Raw genomic sequence first — 18,158 nt, forward strand, 5'->3', positions numbered from 1 at the left:
GTAGTTTTACAAATGCTTTTGAGAGAAACTGGGGCCTAACCGGAATTATTCTCCGCACATGCGTCACCAACACTGATTTGAGTTACGGTTCAGCATCTCATGTATGATTTAGAAAATGTCTTCACCACCAAGAAGAAAGAAATGTATTACTCAAAAAGTGAAGTTTAATTTGGAATATATCAAAAATTGGCCGTGCATTCTTCCATTAAACATTGATATTCATCATGCTTTTTGCACTCAGTGTGCCATCGCAGAGACGATGTGAGGAAGTACGTCGGTTGCAAAAAACACATAGAAGTTGGGAAAATTAAAAATTTGCAGATTTCAGCTCCGGAATATTTTAAACAATTGGCGGAAGAAATGCAGGCTACCAACGCTGAAGCATTATTTGTGAGTTTTCTTGTCGAACACAATCTACCTTTATCAGCTGGAGACCATGCTAAACATTTGTTCTGAAAAATGTTGCCGGACTCGAAAATCGATTCCAAATTTTCCTGTGGAAGGACCAAAAGTGCTGCAGCTCCTGTGCATTCCTCACAGCAACAGTGACAGCGAAAGTGTATTTTCTCTAGTGAGGAAAAATAAGACTTTAGGGCCTCCTTAGCTGCAGAAAATTTGTCAGTAATGTTAGTCGCCAAGATCAACCAGCCGGCAAGAAGTCTGAACTGTTTAGAAAACAAATTTACGATCAAGCAGTTGAGGAAGTTCAAGTCTGCCACAGTATCATGTCTTGATAAATAAATCTTTCTGCATATATGTAGTGTTTTAGTTTTATATTGCGAACTTGATACAGTGTAGTATTGACGGTCAGAGTGGATGGAGTGGTCAGAGTGGATGGAGTTATTGTCATGGTATTTTTCACGAATTCTTGTCCAAATTCATGACTTTTTATCCCTATTTTCACTAATTGTGAGCCTGGAAGGTTGGCAGCTATGCATCATGTATTGTCTTTTTTTTTCTGCACTCAGTTTTAAAAAATGAATGTGTTACTGACATTTCATTAGGATGGAAGTTGGAGAAAAAAAAGAAGCATTTTATTTCTTTTTTTTATGTGACAACATTGTGGTATGTATAAGGGGTATTTGAGAAGTTCTGAATATTTTGTTATAACTGGCTTGTTTCTTTAATAAACCTCAGTAAATTCAATGCCAATTGATTCACAAATAACATTATTTAAAATGATTTGCAGCTAGACATATAACATGTTGGATCCCTGAAGATATATGTATGTGTTGTAAATTACAGTGACATAAAAATATACGAGAAAATATAATTCTGTTACATTCATGTCCACTGAACTTCTCTCTGAAAAATGTCATTAATAACTATGGTAAGACTTTTTTCAATACTGCAGAAGCGCACAACTATAATACAGCAATAAGTTAGTCTTTTTCATCCATTTCTTGATGTGCAATTAGTTTTATAATTAAAATTGTTATATTTTCCATGATATCTGACAACCATTTCATACAAAATATTCAGAGATGGAACATAAAACATAACTGAATAGTTTGCTTATGATTGATTTGACATTTCTTAATGTCGAAGTGCAGTGTTTGTAAAAAATGAATGGGTAATGAAGTTAATCTGTTTTTATAAATAGCAAGAAATTTTTTAATTAATATATATTTTCTTCCAAAAAGCTTGCCCAGGTGATTCTTCTAGCAGTTTTGGAACTGAATGCAAAAGCCAATTCAAGGATGCTCTTGTTTATCTAGGACATTGAATTTCAGTTTCTGCCCAGAATTTTTTAAGGATTTCATGAGGTAATATCTCCTGTTTCACTTGGAAATTTGCAATTTGATATCCTCTCTATAATTTGGTACAAGACATTATATTCAGGTTTGATTTTAATCATTTTCTTACAAAAGTTTAAGGAGTTATGGACCCAAATTGACTTTGAACTTTGACCATTGATTCCATAATATTAATGGGAAATCAGGTCATATGGAAATTTTTCTAGTATTTTTTTTGTTTTTGTCAAGAGCTCCAGAGGTCAGAGATCACTGAAGTAAAACTCCTTTAGCTTTTAAGGAATTCAGTAATCACACGCTAAAATAAGATAAATCTTTTGTAAATTGAGACCAAATTCAAACTCAAAATAAGATAAATCTTTTGTAAATTGAGACCAAATTCAAACTCAACTGAGAACCCCTTGACGTGTTATGTATTTTTAATCTAGTATACCCTCTTATCCCCAGAATAACCTCTGACGTAGAGAAACTTCAGTCTCTGCTCAAAGAATATATAGACTGGCTTGTGCGCATTAGAAAAAAAGTTGTAATCTTGGAAGACAGTTTTGAGTTGAGCATCTTTTTGCCATTTTCCTTACCATTCAGGGACCTTTCATGCAATTTTAGCATTTTCTTGTTGAGACTTAATAAAGCTTCAAATGATAAAATTGCACGAGATTTGAAGGAAGACAATACAGGAATGAGCTCTTCTTTTTTTCAGAGCAATATCCAATTACTCCTAAGTTTTGTTCCAACATCAGCCCCTAATATCCCAATTTTCTTTTCCATCCCACCATAGTTTTCCATCATTTTGATTGCAAAATAGTCAAATATCTATGTTAGATCTGGTTAGTGTCTACACTGACATTACAGATATTTTGCATAACAAATATGACTTTGACAACAAATGGATATATTTGAACTTTGATTTTAGTGCAAGTTCTTACATTGTTACAGGCCTTGTTGAGACCTGGAAGAATAGATAGGATTCTCTATGTACCCCTCCCAGATGCCAAAACTCGCAAAGAAATATTCCAGATTCATTTTAGAAAGATGCCCATTGGTGACTCGGTTGACCTGGAAAGTTTGGTTAACAGAACAGAAAAATATTCCGGGGCTGAGGTAAGGATTTGCCAGTAAAAATATTCATTTAAGAAGGTGTTCTAGAAATAAAATTGTTTCTAACGTGCAGAAAATATATGGTGACTTTGGAAAAGTGTATGATTGAAATTTAGTATCTTAATATCAGTAATATGTTAACAGTTGTTTACTCTTTCCAGGAATTAGCTGTCTTGAGAGTTCTTACTTTTTAGGCTACATTTAGTTATATCTTTGCCCTTTAAATTACCACACACACACACACACACAGAGGCATCAGGGTCACTTTTATTGTGGTTAAATTTATTTGTTTGTTTTTTCTGGACTTCAGGTAGATACTGAGTCTCTCTATCCTTCCTGGATTGGTTTTGACCCCCTTTCATTATTTTCACTTGCTTTGTATCATTAAAATTTTGATTTCCCATTTGACCTGTTTTATGTGGAGTTGTAACTCATAGAAGAGGGTTTCACAACATCATTCATATGTGTGTTTAGTGTATGAACAACCTTTTGTTTTATTATATAATGATTACTGAAAGATCATATTCGTTTTTTATTGTCTCATATAAGTTTGCTGGGTTTTTTAAAAAAAAAATCTTTACTTAGAATTAATTATTGTTGACATCAGTGTGAATGAAACAGTATTGTTGTTTTAATTGATATTAATAGGAAACTTCTAGGCAGGTACACTGTTGCTGTCTAAATGGCATTGAGCACTCCTAGGTACCAGGAGCGTATGGAGAGATACATGAGGCCCATGGAGGCTCTAGGGACCCTCTCAGGGAAGGAACAAGTTACATGATACTGAATGGGTACTAATATATCACCAGTCATTGATGTTGCCTCAGTTTGGGAATATGGATTTTAGCGAAAACCCCCACAAAGCCTCTCACCAGGCTGACATTCAATCCTGCTAGGGTTTTGGAGTCAGTGTATGGGCACTAGACTAGGGAAGGAAATCACATTGGCACAAGCTTAGTATCCTAGTATCTGACTTAACTCCTCATCAAATACAGGTAAGTTTCTTTTCTGTGCAGCCTTAGATTTTAGGCCTAGAGATATCAATGTTGCAGTCCGTGAACCAATGTCACCCTCTTACAAAGTGGAGATTGAAAGGATGGAGGAGGGCAGGCCCTCCTTTCCCAAACAACCAAGGAACATCTAGAGGCACTTTAGCTCTTCTACCAAATTTGCCATGAGGGACATTCCCCTCAATCTCAGCAACATGTTACATGATGTTGTTTCCCTTACCCCCCAGGTCTCCCCAGCAACAGGGAGACACTAAGCCACAATGCCCTGCCACCCGGTAGTGAGACTCAGGCAAGGATGTATTATTAGTTTTTAACTCGACTGATTTTAGCACATGAACAGGATGAGGTGGGTACCCCTTCTGTCATGTTCCCCTCCCAACTATCATTCTGGATGATTATTGGAGGAGATCTCATCCTTTTGATAAGGTGTTCAAAACATTTTACCGTCATTTACCCTGGGATTTTTTTTATCCCAAGGCCTCAGGCTCAGAATACAAGAATTCTTGCCAACCAAATTGAACTCTCCAGGGCTTGCTGTCATCCAGATCTCGTGTTGCTCCCCCACTCTGCCAAGGGTAGGAAGCTCTCTAAATGATTTTGTAAGGATCAGGAGTTTGCTAGGCAGCAGAAGGCCATGGTCTGTGCTTCTATGTTGAGACTTCTGGTCTCATCACAAAGTTACAGGATTTACCACACACACACCTTACTTGGTCCCTTAAGCCATCTCCTTTGCTGTCCCATGCTTGCCCTGGATCCATACACCTATCTGTTCACAGATGCATCACATTCCTGGTGGGGTGTTCATCTAGAGCCAGAAGAGCTAATTCTTCAGGGTTCATGATCTTGAGAAAAATTTATCCTCCACATGAACAATTTGGGAATGAGGACAGTGTATTTAGCCATACAGTGTGGGATGTCTCCTCAAATAATACACAAATGGTAGCTTACCTCAGGTGAAAGGAGGCACACATGCCATTTCTCTCTTTGTGGAACCTACTTCACTGAGCAAACTCAGAAAGGATTGCCCTCCAGGATTGCCCCTTTCCTGGCAAGCACAAGATTTTGGCAGAGAGTCTGTCCAGAAAAATCACGATAGTCATCACAACATTGTCTCTAATCCTTCGCAGATTCCCTGTTGAAGCTCTTTGGACTTGTTCACAACAAGGCCAAGCAAAAGGCTCCCATTTTACATTTCCGCAGTCCCATACCAGAGTGAAGTGGTTGCTTGCAGCCTAAAGTGGGATTGTCTGTGAGCTTATGCATTCTCACTCTTCTGGATGATTCCATAAGTTCCTCTGCTCAGCTCATTTTGAAAAATTGTGATGCAAGAATCTTCTCAACCTGCTTGTAGATGAATCCTGGGCATTGACCCAGAGGAGGGACCTTCTGTTGCATCACCTTGTGCTTTCTCCTATGCAACAGCCCACAGTTATTCCACCTTCACACTTGGCTCATCTCAATCAATCAGTCCACCAGGACAAGTTTTCAAACAAAATTTTCCAAGTGCATTATTCAGGTCAGGACACTTTAAGTCCATGGTATGTGGTGCCTAGTGAGATTCCTTTGTGTTTGATACAAAAGAAAACATTAATCCAAGCTGACACTTGATGAACAGAATGATTTTCTTCTGTTAAGAGAGACTATGCTAGGTTTCTACTATCAAGGGCTGTAGGACAGTCCTATCCAAAGCTCAACATTTCAAAACCCAGCTATTGGATCTCATATAGCCAGCTTATTCAGGTATTTTGAACTGCAGAGACCAGTTTCTAAATCTTTTAATGCCTAGATTGATTCTCTTGTGTCATGTGGTTTTTAGCTAAAAATCCCATTGAACATTTGGGTAAAGCTTCAGAAGAGAACCTTACTCTCAAGTCTGTTTGATTGCTTTCCTATTGCATCTGTTTCATGCCCTATCCTTAGAATCAGACTGTCTACCATAGTAGCAATTGAGAGTAGGTTTCTCTCATTTCCCAACCAGGGTTTTTTAAAGCAAAGGAACAGTTTCTGTTGGGGCTCCAAGCAGCCAAGTAGTCAGGATTTTTCATGGGTTCTTCCTACTCCAGTTATAATGACTGCCACGTAGAGCCTTTTGTGTGCTATGAAAGGGCATGAAACCCACAACTACAGCAACAACAGTTTCTGTCAATAGTTCCACTTACGTGTTTAATAACTAACTTGCGGAAGTATTGTTTGTATTGTTGCTCTGAATTAAAAGCTGGACTCCTTTGTATTGTCACGTCAATTATGTCTTTTGAATAAATTAAAGGAGGTGGAATAAAAGAAGAGTTAAAAGGCAACCAAATCCATTCTACTTAAAATCTCGTGGCCCCGGTCATATGTAGGTGAACTCACTTCATTTGATCAATCAAACACTGTTATAAATGTTATTTTGTATGTAACATAAACTACTTTCATTTAATTGATTCATTCATAATTGTGATCAAAGATAGCGAGGCAACCAAGCAAAATGAATACTTTGCAAAATAAAGAGCTTGATTTCACAGATATGCACCATTGTGAGCAAGTGAGTTTCAGAGAATTCTTGAACTGGCACTTAGAGATATCATCAGGGATGATAATAAGTTATACTATTACTTCCAGTGAAATCACGACATTAATATTGTACTAACTGAACAATAAAAAATTTGAGTTTCAGCGTAGACGATTGTCTCATGAAAAAAATGTAGCTAGTTTTAAAAAAAAAAAAGGAATCTTATTTTGTGATGTATAAACAGTTAGTCTAGTTCCCTGCTACTCCGACTCATGACTTGGCAGTGTACTATATATAGCACTCCGGGAACCAACACTAATCAACAAAACAAAAGGCAGTGATGTAATACACAGATGTTTTCGCATACACGTGATGATTGTTGAAACCATTTGCAAAGTTCATTTAAAATGTTGGACATTTTGAAAATAAATGTATTTATACAGAATAATGAACAACTTCATTAGAAAAAGCACATTATTAACAATTATTATCAATGTGCTTGTAAAACAAGGATTCAGTCATTAAATAGCCAGTTCCCTACCCCCACCCCCTTGCAGTTTTCTCAAAGTGTAGCTTAGAGGATTTTCTTTTCAATTTTTGAGGTCCCTCGGTAACTCACACCCTCAGTTATAGTGCAGTCTACATTTCTGGACCCTGTTGTATGCGAGTCATCGAGGCAGAGGTGTATATTGTCAGAGGAGATAAAATAGGGAATCATGTCTGCTTATTATAATATAGACATTACCATTAAATGTCCCACAGTCAATACCACGCATGACTGTCATGTCCAGTAAACAGCATAGTTTATGAATACATGGTCTGAACACTGCAGTGTTCAGTTTTGGAAGGAAATAAAATTCAACATGATAACTCATCTACTTAAATCTGACATAAATTTACTATCATACACATCTTTCATCCCCATATTAGACCTCACTTTTAGACAGAAAAACTCACACTGTCAAAGTATTTCTTGTTAAGTGAGTGCAAGTGTGTTCTGGGATCATTAGATATCTATTTACAGACCAATTAGAGCTTGTATATTTCTAGGTAATTAAGCTGTGATACAAGCCCCTTTAATTACTTGCAAATACAACAAGACTTTTGCTTGAAAACAAAACATCTTCAAAAAATTTCTAACAACTGAAGTTCAGGAATAAAATATTTTAAAGCATAATCTGAAAATTATATGATGAAGGAAGTATGCATCAGTACTTCCTTCAACTGAACTCATAAAAAGTTCATCCACCCGGTCCTCCGATGGACAGAATGCCAACATCCTTTCTGTTGGGATGCAGTCAAGCAGCATTTGAAACTGCTGAAGGACAGTGTTACACAAGTCCGCATTCAGCCTTTGGCAGCTGACCAGGTATGAAAGAAGCCTAAGGAACTTATCCCTGCACTTCATCTTGTCTGCTGCCATCAATGCGGGAGAAAAGCAGGACAAGTTCCTCGTGGTCAAATAGGAGACTGGACTTTTCTCCAGAATAGTTTTGACAACTTCTATGAGACATACCTTACACTCCATCTTGAACTCTATCTTCTGTCTCTCATTTGACTTCAGTCCTGCTGTGCCCACCTTCAGTTTTTCTGCAGCATACCCGATGTCCACCTGATTGTAGTCCACTTGGAGTGAAATATCTGTGATGTTAACTTGACCACTTTTTCATCTGAGCAATCAAGGACACTTTTGTTTATGAAGTGGCTTATCAGTCCTCCCACCATCTGTTACATTGCCTGTGCAACAAATGGTAACATAGGACGATCATTCTGGAACTGGACGAAAAGGACTGCAGCTGCATGGCGGTGCACTGGAAGAAATAGAGCTTAGCCAGAAAGCATGGGTCCTGCCTCACACACTCCACTATGGTGTTGTATGATCTGTTGTGAGGTCTTGTCACTGTTTTTGTCTCAACTGCCCCACATACTTGACTATGTTTGGAAATATCTTATTTCCCTCTCACAAAGTGGATCACTCTCCAGCCAACAATGGGCGACAAACTTCAGGGGACTCTGTCCTTCAGAAGATTTGACATAGTCTTCCAGCCTTGCTAGGGCATCTTTAAAGAGATGGTAGACTGACAAGACAAGAGGAAACTGGAGACCTTCCAGCCTGCTGCTTACATTCCTCTTTTAAAACTGTTGTTGACTACATGGAAGCCACACAAACCAATGTTAATGAGCCTGGTTCCATAATGTCGCTGCAATTGTGCACCAAGATCTTTGTGTGGCTTCCAATTCATGCTAAGGCCATTCATGCCAACTGGAACCATGTTATGGGGTGCTAAGCCTGCATCGGAAACGGCATCCATCACGGCCTGCATGAGGTCACTGGCCTTGGCATGTCCTAAAACTTGGCTTGTGACATACCTGGTCTGTATGTTGTCTATTTCAACATGCCAGAACCTCACATGAAGATCTAGTTGCTTTTCCTGCAACTTGTGGTTTAAGCTTTCATCAAACAGAAGCACCAATGGTCCTTTGATTGTTGACTTGGGCATCATTTTAAAATGTTCCACAACACCAAACACACTCAGGTATGCAGCCTTCTTGTCACGGTATGCATACTTTTGGGCAATACGACTTTCAGGAAACATTATCCGGAAGAGATCTGGTGCATCATATACCGAATTGTACAAGTATTGGATAGTTACAATCTTGATTGTCCACAAAATTTCTCTTTGAGGACATCATCTCCAGCAACAGCCAGTTGCTTGTGCAGTTGCATAGTCAGGTCGCTTTTGAAAGTGGTTTTAGAATCAGCAAGGAGATAGAGGTGGAGAACATGAAGGAAAAAACTCTGATTGCCCAGAAAATTATCTTTGAGCATGTCAGTAGAGTAGAAGGCCAGGCATATGTGCAAATTTCAAAGGAACTTCTGATGTCCTGCAAGCTGGCTAGGCAAAGATACATACAGAACCTCGAGGATGAGCATTTGAAGGCCACATCTGCTACACAGGCAGCTAAAAGAAAACAGTCTCTTGAAGCTCTGGAGGAGTTGAAGAAAAAGAAGCATAGGATTGAGGATGTCATCCTCCATCTTGAGAAAACATCGGACAGATTATATGAAAAGGCAGAGGCTACCAGAAAAGTCTTCTTTGCTACACAAGCCAATGCAATGAAGAAAGAGAAACTGCACAAGCACTCAAAAATGGAAACTATCAAAAAGGAAATTGCTGACCATGTTAAAGAACTTAGTAATGTGTGCAAATTATATATTTGAGTGTAGGATTCAAAGAAAAGATTTTGACTATTCTATTTCTTCTATTTATTATCCTTCCATTATATTTTGTTCTTGATATGATGATTTGTGATTGTCATACAAGCAGACTCTGGTCTCCAGTTGTAAATGTAGTGTTGTTGCAGTTAAGAATTTAAAAAACTGTTGAATAGAGTACCTTATTTTTGCAGTGTAATCTATAGTTCTTTTTCTTGTTCTTCATATCAAGATCTGAATTGATTTGTTTTTCTTAGAAATAAAGTGTTGTTATTCTCCTAAGATTTTTTTTTAATTCTCTATTATAAAGTCTAAAGCCTGTTGTACAAATATTACGAAGCCCTTTGTCAGGAAATTACAACATTCTCACTATGCCTTTAAATGGCCATTGATAAATATACTTAAAGTGCACCGAGCATCATGGTCCTTGAAAAAATTGGATAACATCCTTGAAGGACACATGGTACTAACGATACAGAAAAATGGGAACCAGCCTGGAAATGGGTAACATAAAATAGAGTATATATGGGTTTGGCTGACCAGGATTGGTTAATAAAATAAGTTATGTTCTAGGAAAAAGAATCTTTTGAAAGCTTATCCTAGTTATAAGTGAAAGTGAAACAGAGACAATGTTTTATAGTTGGAATTTCAGTCCATTATCTGTCTTGAGTTTGGGGCCCCGAGTGGTGTAAAGCGCTCTTCGTTACGGATCACTGCCATCTCACCTCTGTCTGCGGCGGTTCGAGTCTAGGATTCAGCCAATGTGGGCATGTGAGAAAGCTTGCCAGTAGCTTCTCGTGGGTCGGTGGTTCTTTCCGGGGTTTTCCGGGTTCTTCCTCCACCATTAATACTGGCCGCCATGTATAGCCTATCGTGCTGAAAAATGGCGTTAAACCCCACAACAACAACAACAACAACTGTCTTGAGTTTGTAACACTCATTACTAAAATTAGCACCTGACGTTTTTGTGCGGAATTGAAAGCACATGGTTCAAATGCATGCAGGTCCAGAAAATGCAGTGGCTCATATCCTTTCCTCTACACAGAAGCTGACATCTAGGTTTCATCTATACTGATAAATATAGATTTGATCCTGAGCACTCAAAAATTTTAAGTTATTTAATTTTTAATATCATGGTGTTTGCATTGGTTTACTTTGGGAACTGAAATAGTACCATGAGTCCTGAAAAGTCCTTTAAATTTGTCACACCAAAGATGTGTGAAACCCTGTATCAGGTAAGTAGTATATAAATTGATAGTGCTAGACCATTGAGTACTAGTGTAAGTAGTATAAATATTGAGAGTGTTGGACCAGAGAATGCTTTCAGTAGTTGTCTTTACATAAGTGGGAGACCAAGAGAATATCTCTAGATGACTTTGTGTTTATGTATCCAGCTGCATTTGTCTCTTGAAACTGAAGTTTTCTGCAGGGATCTCCTTGCTGACAAAGATTGCAAGAAAAATAAAATTTATCAATAAATGCAATTCATTTTTATTGGGCCTCCTACATTACTAATTGAAATATAGCATTTACTTTGCTTCAAGAGTAATATCAAGAGATACTTGGCCCTTCAGAATTTCTTGGTAGACCCATACATTTTCAAATGGCCCATTGTTTATATCTCTACTTGTCATAGTTCAGAAGAGTTTATGGGTTGACCTATTGTACAATGACCATCCCTCTATGACCACAGATCTGTTGCTGCTACTCATCCTAAGCTACATGGAGGAATGCCATGAAACTTTCCACATTCATCCCAAGGTATGGTTGGTCCAAACTGAAAATGGTGCCACTTGAACATCCAATATGGTGCCACAGTGATCTTGAAAGGCATGTAGACATGGGATTCTCACCAGAAAGCTTGTATGATATCTGGTTGGTCCTGTATAAAAATGGGGTCAATCTGATACAATTAAAATCTTTTCACCACTGTTTCTCCGAAACAGAAACTCATGTCATCTTAAGGTTTTTTAACCAAAAGCCTTATTAAGTTTATTTGGTTAGAAATGAAAATTGTGCTAATCTGACCTCCAAAATTGCCTTCATGGTGGACCTTGTGTAAATCTTGTTATCACTGTTTCTCTTGGCTCGATGGTTATATTGACATAGCATTTTCACCAAAAGCTTCTTGCATTGTCTAGTTAGTCCTAAAAGATGGTACTGAGCTGACAGTCATCACAGCTATCTTGAAAATATTTTTATCACTACTCTTCTTAAATCGAAAGTTTTCACCTGAAGACTTGTGATGTCTGGTTAGTACTAAATGAGATGCTGCTGCTCTGACATCCAATATGGCAGTCATGTTATCATTGAAGAATATCAGAAATGGTGTCAACTGTCATCAGTGAAAAAGAAGTAACGTCTTGCCTTAGATTCAGAAAAATTCCTTTGCCATTAGTGTCAATCCCATGGAATGAGTCTTCTTCAGCTCACCAGGCTGAACGTCATTTGAGCTTATGGTTTGGCCCTGCATTCATCATATATCATGTGTTATATAGTCCTGTGTCCACTCAGGGTTCGTAATGAGCCTAAAAAACCTAAAAAATGCCTAAGATTTCACTTTAACTTATAAAAACTATTTTAAGAAAGGCCTAAAATTTGTATAAGAAACCTTATAAATTAAAAGAAAATCTTAAAAGTCTTCAACTTGATTCGGCATTGGAAAGGTAACTTAATGTTTTTATATGAAAAAGTCGGCACTGCACATTAATAAATGAAAAAGACATAAGTTATACCAGAAATCAGCTACAATTGTTGTGATGCTGTTCTTAATGAGTTTTCAGCATTTGTTGACTGCCATTAGCATAGGATCACTTGGATCTTTTTCAAGAAAGAAAGAACGCATTGACACTTTCTTTATGACAGGCTTGCTCATCAGCAGCAAAATTCCAACCTTTGGCAAGTTGTGAAGACCTTACTTCTCTTGTCACATGGGCAAGCCACTGTTGAGAGGGGTTCTCAGTAAACAAAGTGGAAGAGATAAATACAGCAGAAAGAACTTTGATTGCCAAAAGGGTCATTATTGACACCGTTTGAGCTGCTGGTGGAATCAGTAAAGTTGAAATCACCCCAAGGCTGCTTATCAGTGCCAGCAGGTATGAAGCGTTTCTTCAAGACAAGATGAAAGAAAAGAAGCTTGACAACAAATAAGAGAAGAAAAGCATTGGACGAGGAAATCATGGATTTGAAAAAGAAAAAATCAGCACTAACTTATGATATAGATATAGAAACAATAAACGGTTTAGCTGATGACTATGCATTAAAAGCTGAACATCAGAGGAACCTTACTTTTTTCAGCACATCAAATAGCTTAAGGACATCTATGGAAAAACAACTGGAAGAACAGTTGGAGCTGGACAAACAGATATATGATCAACTAGAAGCATTGAAATATGTCTGAATGTTGCATGACACTGTGTGCAATGTATATTGCTTTGCTTTTGTGTGTGTGTGTGTATATATATATATATATATATATATATATATATATATATATATATATATATGATTTAACTTTTCAATGCTTTGTTCATTAAGTTCATTTAGATCTTACCTTGCTAAGGATATGGAAAAGAAGTTTAAGTCATATTATTAAAAATAATGTCAAATTGATGAGTGTGCTATTATTTGTGTGCATGAAAGTCTGAACACTGCTTCTTTAAACCTAAACAAGTTTCACAAAGGTCTTAAAAAAAACCTATATAAAAAATGCTACTAACCCTGCTGGCACTGCTATTTTAAACTTATCAGAAGCCAATTTGGACTGAATTTGGCAAATAGCATCCTAGCATGAAGGGCTTCCAGATCTGTACATTTGACTTGTAATCAAATTTGGCCACTGTTTTTAAAAATTGAAAGAACAAATGTTAAATGACTTCAAGGATCCTTGAACAGAATTTGACAAGAAGAAGCTTCCTGTCAGGAAAAACTTTAAACTTTGATCAAAAGATGCTTTTGAATATGGCCTCTATGCTAAAAATAGAAAGGCACTATTAATAAAAATAGAAAAATCATTAATGTGATTTCTCCTAAATTCATGATTAAAATTGGAGCAAATGTAAATGGTGAGCATCCTAGTATGAAGACCTTTCAGGTTTGTATTAATTAAGCCTATCTGCAATCAGATGTGCCACTGTTAATGAAATAATTTTTTTAATAGCTTGTTTTGAAAAAACTAGCCTTCAGAATTCGAACAAATTTGACAGAAAGCATCCTGGTATAGAGTGCATTCAGAATTTTATAACAGATGATGATCTGCGATTAAATATGGCATCCATTATATAAATAGAAAAACCTTTAATTGACTTCTTGAAAAGTGCTGAACAAAATTTGATAATACTTGATAGAAAGCATCCTCACATATAGGGCCTTCATATTTGTTGTTGTTGTTGTAGGGTTTAACACCATTTTTCTGCACAAGATAGGCTATACATGTTGGCCAGTATAAATGGTGGAGGAAGGACCCGGGAAAACCCCCAGAAAGAACCACCAACCCATGAGAAGCTACTGGTAAGCTTTCTCACATACACACATTAGCCAAGCCCGAGACTCAAACCCACACAGACGGAGGTGAGATGGCAGTAACGGTGAGCACTTTAGACCACTCAAGACCCCCTTCAAATTTGTATATTTAATGCCAATACACCATCAAATATAGCTGCTGTTAATAAAAATAGACAACTGAAATTTTCTCAGATACACCTTAGCCAGATTTGACTTAAAAAACATGCTGGTAATAAGTATGTTCATTTTGTAGAGATAAAGCTAATTTGCCACCAAATATGGCCATAATTACCAAAAATATTACCTTCTTTAAACAGCCTCATCTCAGAAAGTAGTTAACACATTTTTTTAAAAACTTTCCAGAAATCATTATGGCATGAAAGGCTATAATATTTATAAAAATGATGCCAATCTGCAACAATTACAATACTAATGATGTCTTTATTTAAAGAATGTAAATCAATTTGTTCAATACAACTAATCTTCCTTGAGGTCCCCGCCCCCATTATATATACATATATATATATATCTTCTTGCAGTTGTTTCTCTCATATGACAATCAAGTATGGCTGATATTACTAAACAGATGTTCAGAAACTTGAAACACTTTTTCTTAATCACAGTATTAGCAGCTTCTAAGTTATTATTTAGGGCCATTTCCCCAGCTGCTGATAAATATCCAGGGGAGAAGAATGATGGTTGCATTGTATGTGAAGATCTCAGTGGTTTCCATGCTATGACCCTAGGGGTTAAGAACAGACCCTGGAGTCTATGGTGACGGCACAGATGAAATCATTTTGTAATGCAAATTCAGTGTATATTAGGTATATACAACCTCGAAAAGGTGTAGGATTGATTCCAGCCATCGGACCAGCCTGGTCAGCTACTGGTGGTCTTGGACAAGGCTCTTTATTCCAACTGCCTTAACACTAAATAATCTGCTTGTATTGCTGCACCATCAAGCACCCAGCCAAACCAAACATTGTAAGGGTGTGGCTTTAAAAATTTCGTTTCAAGTCCACACCATGGAGGAAGTTGCGTTTGCCTGGTATATACTTCAGTGGTTATGAAAAACTTAACTGCTAAATTAAGGTCAAATCCCCAGGGCCTGGAAGAAAAACAGAAGATTAAACTGGATGCATCAGTGAACCAAAATTAATAATGTAATGGCTATGTTTTAAGTTTTTTCTTTCCCCTCTACAGTTTCAGTATATGTGTGAACTTTCATTCACAAGCTGACATATGCCAATTACCTAACTAGTGATATCATGTCCTCTTGTGTCTTCTTTATCAGTGTGATGCATTGATAATTGGGTTTTAACACTTGGAGGTTGTTTCATGCTGACACATTTAGAGTCAAGTTCCTTGCCCACAGACACATAGGTGATCCAGTGCTAGAAATCCAACTCACACCCCTCTGATTACAAGTCCAATACTTTAATGACCTAACCAGTTTGACTTCAGGATGGATTTTTTGACTGATTCATTGGTTTTTCCATTTCAGATTTCTGCAGTGTGCCATGAGGCAGCACTAGCTGCCCTTCAAGAGAGTATAGAAAGTTGTGTTGTTGACAGCAGACATCTTGAACTTGCCTTAAGCACAGTTACACCTCGCATCAGTGATTCCCTCATTCATTTCTATCACCAATACCAAAATGCCAGTGGGCTGCATGCATTATGAAGAAATCTTAATAAATAAATAGCTTCTTAAATGTTTTTGTTTTTATGGATGATGGAGGTGAGTGACATCTTATCTCTTTCCATATTTTCAGTTAGTTTGTTTGTCAGATTTATTGCCTTCAGCACTGTTACATCTCTTATTGTTGATTCCTTTATCAGTTCTATCCAAAACATCAGAATACTGATAACCTACTTGCAGTATGTTTGTTCTTATGGATAGTGAAGGTAATTGACATTTTATCTCATATCTTTCCATATTTTCATATTAGGTTTGGTTGTCAGAAATACTTAAAGTACTTCATTGCTACCCCCTCATTATGAAGTGTACTTATCTGAGGAGTTCTCATTATGAAGTGGACTTACTTGAGGAGTTCAGCTGTATATTTTAACATTGAGAGAAGTACTAACAGCCAGACCTGCACTAGTAGCAACCTGCATATAGCAGCCACCTATTTATAATGGCAAGTTGTCAGACTTATCAACATTTTATGTATACCTGTATACAGTGACCATCCACCTAATTTGACCAATGACTGCTCTGCATTAGTCTTTGCAGAACACAATTTCTCTTAGGAAGAATATACAAAACAAATTCTACAAAAGTTCAGGGGGCCTCGAGTGGCCGAGTGGTCTAAAGTGCTCTCTGTTACGGATCACTGCCATCTCACCTCTGTCTGTGTGGGTTCAAGTCTAGGATTCGGCTAACATGGGTATGTGAGAAAGCTCGCCAGTAGCTTCTCGTGGGTCGGTGGTTCTTCCCGGGGTTTTCCAGAGTTCGTCCTCCACCATTAATACTGTCCGCCATGCATGGCCTATCATGTGCTGAAAAATGGCATTAAACCCCACAACAACAACAACAACAACAACAAAAGTTCAGAAATTTGGAAGCAGGAATCAAAGTTAGCTATAACCCAGAAGTGAATCCTAGTGTGGTCATGGCAGTGAGGTCAAACACTGCATTAGACAGAACAGAAAGAGCGAGTAAAACAATCAGCGATCACACAATTGCTGATAAAGAGCTCAAAACAATATACAGTAGAAAATTTTATAACAGATATAGGTATTTATAACATGAGTTTGTTGCATTCACTGCCAATGAATTTCGTTGTTGATTGTTCATAAAATCATGCTGAATCCTCACATTACCTTCTGTTTAATGTGAAGTGCCCATACAAATATCAAAAGAACTACAACACCAGATATTTGGTTAGAAAAGTAAACCTTTTAAACAAATATATAATTGAATGCTGCCCATACAATGAACATAACAACAAAAACTGAAAATATTGTCAGTCTGCAACAAATAAAACAATATCTTGAAAATATCAACAGTAAGATGAGATAATTATACATGATATTGAATGTGACTTGAGAGCTCAAATAATGCATAAATATAACATGGAGTGTACACTTTATGAAACATTGTAATTGTTTACTGCATAAGTTATAATAACAGCAACACAAAGCTGTCAGTCTGCTAGCTTAGCATATAAATGAAACAGTTAATCAGAATAAACAGGTAAGAGGAAATAATTAGAGATGATATTAACAGTGACTTTAGAACTGACATATGACATACATATAACTGTTGTCATATAACTGTGTTTATAACTCGTCACAAACTGAACCTGTTTACGCAACATGAATATTCATAACTTGACATTGAATATCATCATGCAAAATGCATAAAGAATTTAAATATCACTTTTATTAAAAAATAACTTGTGCACTAATATATTTTTAATATAAAAATTGCATGGTCATGTGGATATATTAAATGGGAATAAGTACTTGATTAGTAACATTGCAAAGGCACTAATTCAGAATCTGGAAAGTTCATTTATATATAAATTTCAATATCACTTTAACTCAAACTCATGAGTGTTTTTTCAACATGGGCCAAATGATTCCAACACAAAAAGAATGTAATTTCATTTTAGCATAAGATGTAGTCTGATATGACAAAAACAAATTGCTTTGCTCTCAATCGCTTTCCCTCTATGTAACAATATTCTGGTGTTTAATTTAATGTCTATGATCATTCATCTCTCATTCTTGAATATCTCTCATCTACTCTTTCTCCTTTTCCTCCTATCTTCTTTACTTCTTAATCTCTTCTCCACCACTTTTCTTCCAGTTTACAATTTCATCACTCTCATATGGTTTCCCCTTGATTATCTGCAGTGCCTCTTCTGTGGATGCCTTCATTTCTTGAAGCATTTTTGTTTGCTCCCTTGGAGCTTCTGCCACATCTTTTGATGCCTTGGCTGAGTCTTATAGCCCATCTCTTAGCACATCTACAGCCAGTGATGACATTGCCCAACTTTTCCATCATTTTATTTCGAACACGGTGATACTGTTCTCACTGAGCTGGAACTTGCCATGCCTTTTTGGTATTATAATAA

At 37.0% G+C, this 18,158-nt stretch overlaps 1 protein-coding gene across 1 annotated transcript in view; it reads left to right on the top strand.

Annotated features, from left to right (window-relative positions):
* The window catches only part of LOC149797841 (ATPase family gene 2 protein homolog A-like), a 62,909-nt gene extending 47,124 nt beyond the window's left edge, over positions 1 to 15,785 (top strand). The window contains exons 13-14 of the mRNA XM_089962857.1: positions 2,691 to 2,855; positions 15,578 to 15,785. Coding sequence (XP_089818983.1) covers positions 2,691 to 2,855; positions 15,578 to 15,754 — 342 coding nt within the window. The 3' untranslated portion in view covers positions 15,755 to 15,785. The remainder of the gene's footprint in view (positions 1 to 2,690; positions 2,856 to 15,577) is intronic.
* Positions 15,786 to 18,158: the final 2,373 nt, after the last annotated feature.

This window comes from Sinohyriopsis cumingii, chromosome 6, assembly GCF_028554795.1.
Source record: "Sinohyriopsis cumingii isolate HCF-2022 chromosome 6, ASM2855479v2, whole genome shotgun sequence".
In the NCBI taxonomy this organism is placed as follows: domain Eukaryota; kingdom Metazoa; phylum Mollusca; class Bivalvia; order Unionida; family Unionidae; genus Sinohyriopsis; species Sinohyriopsis cumingii.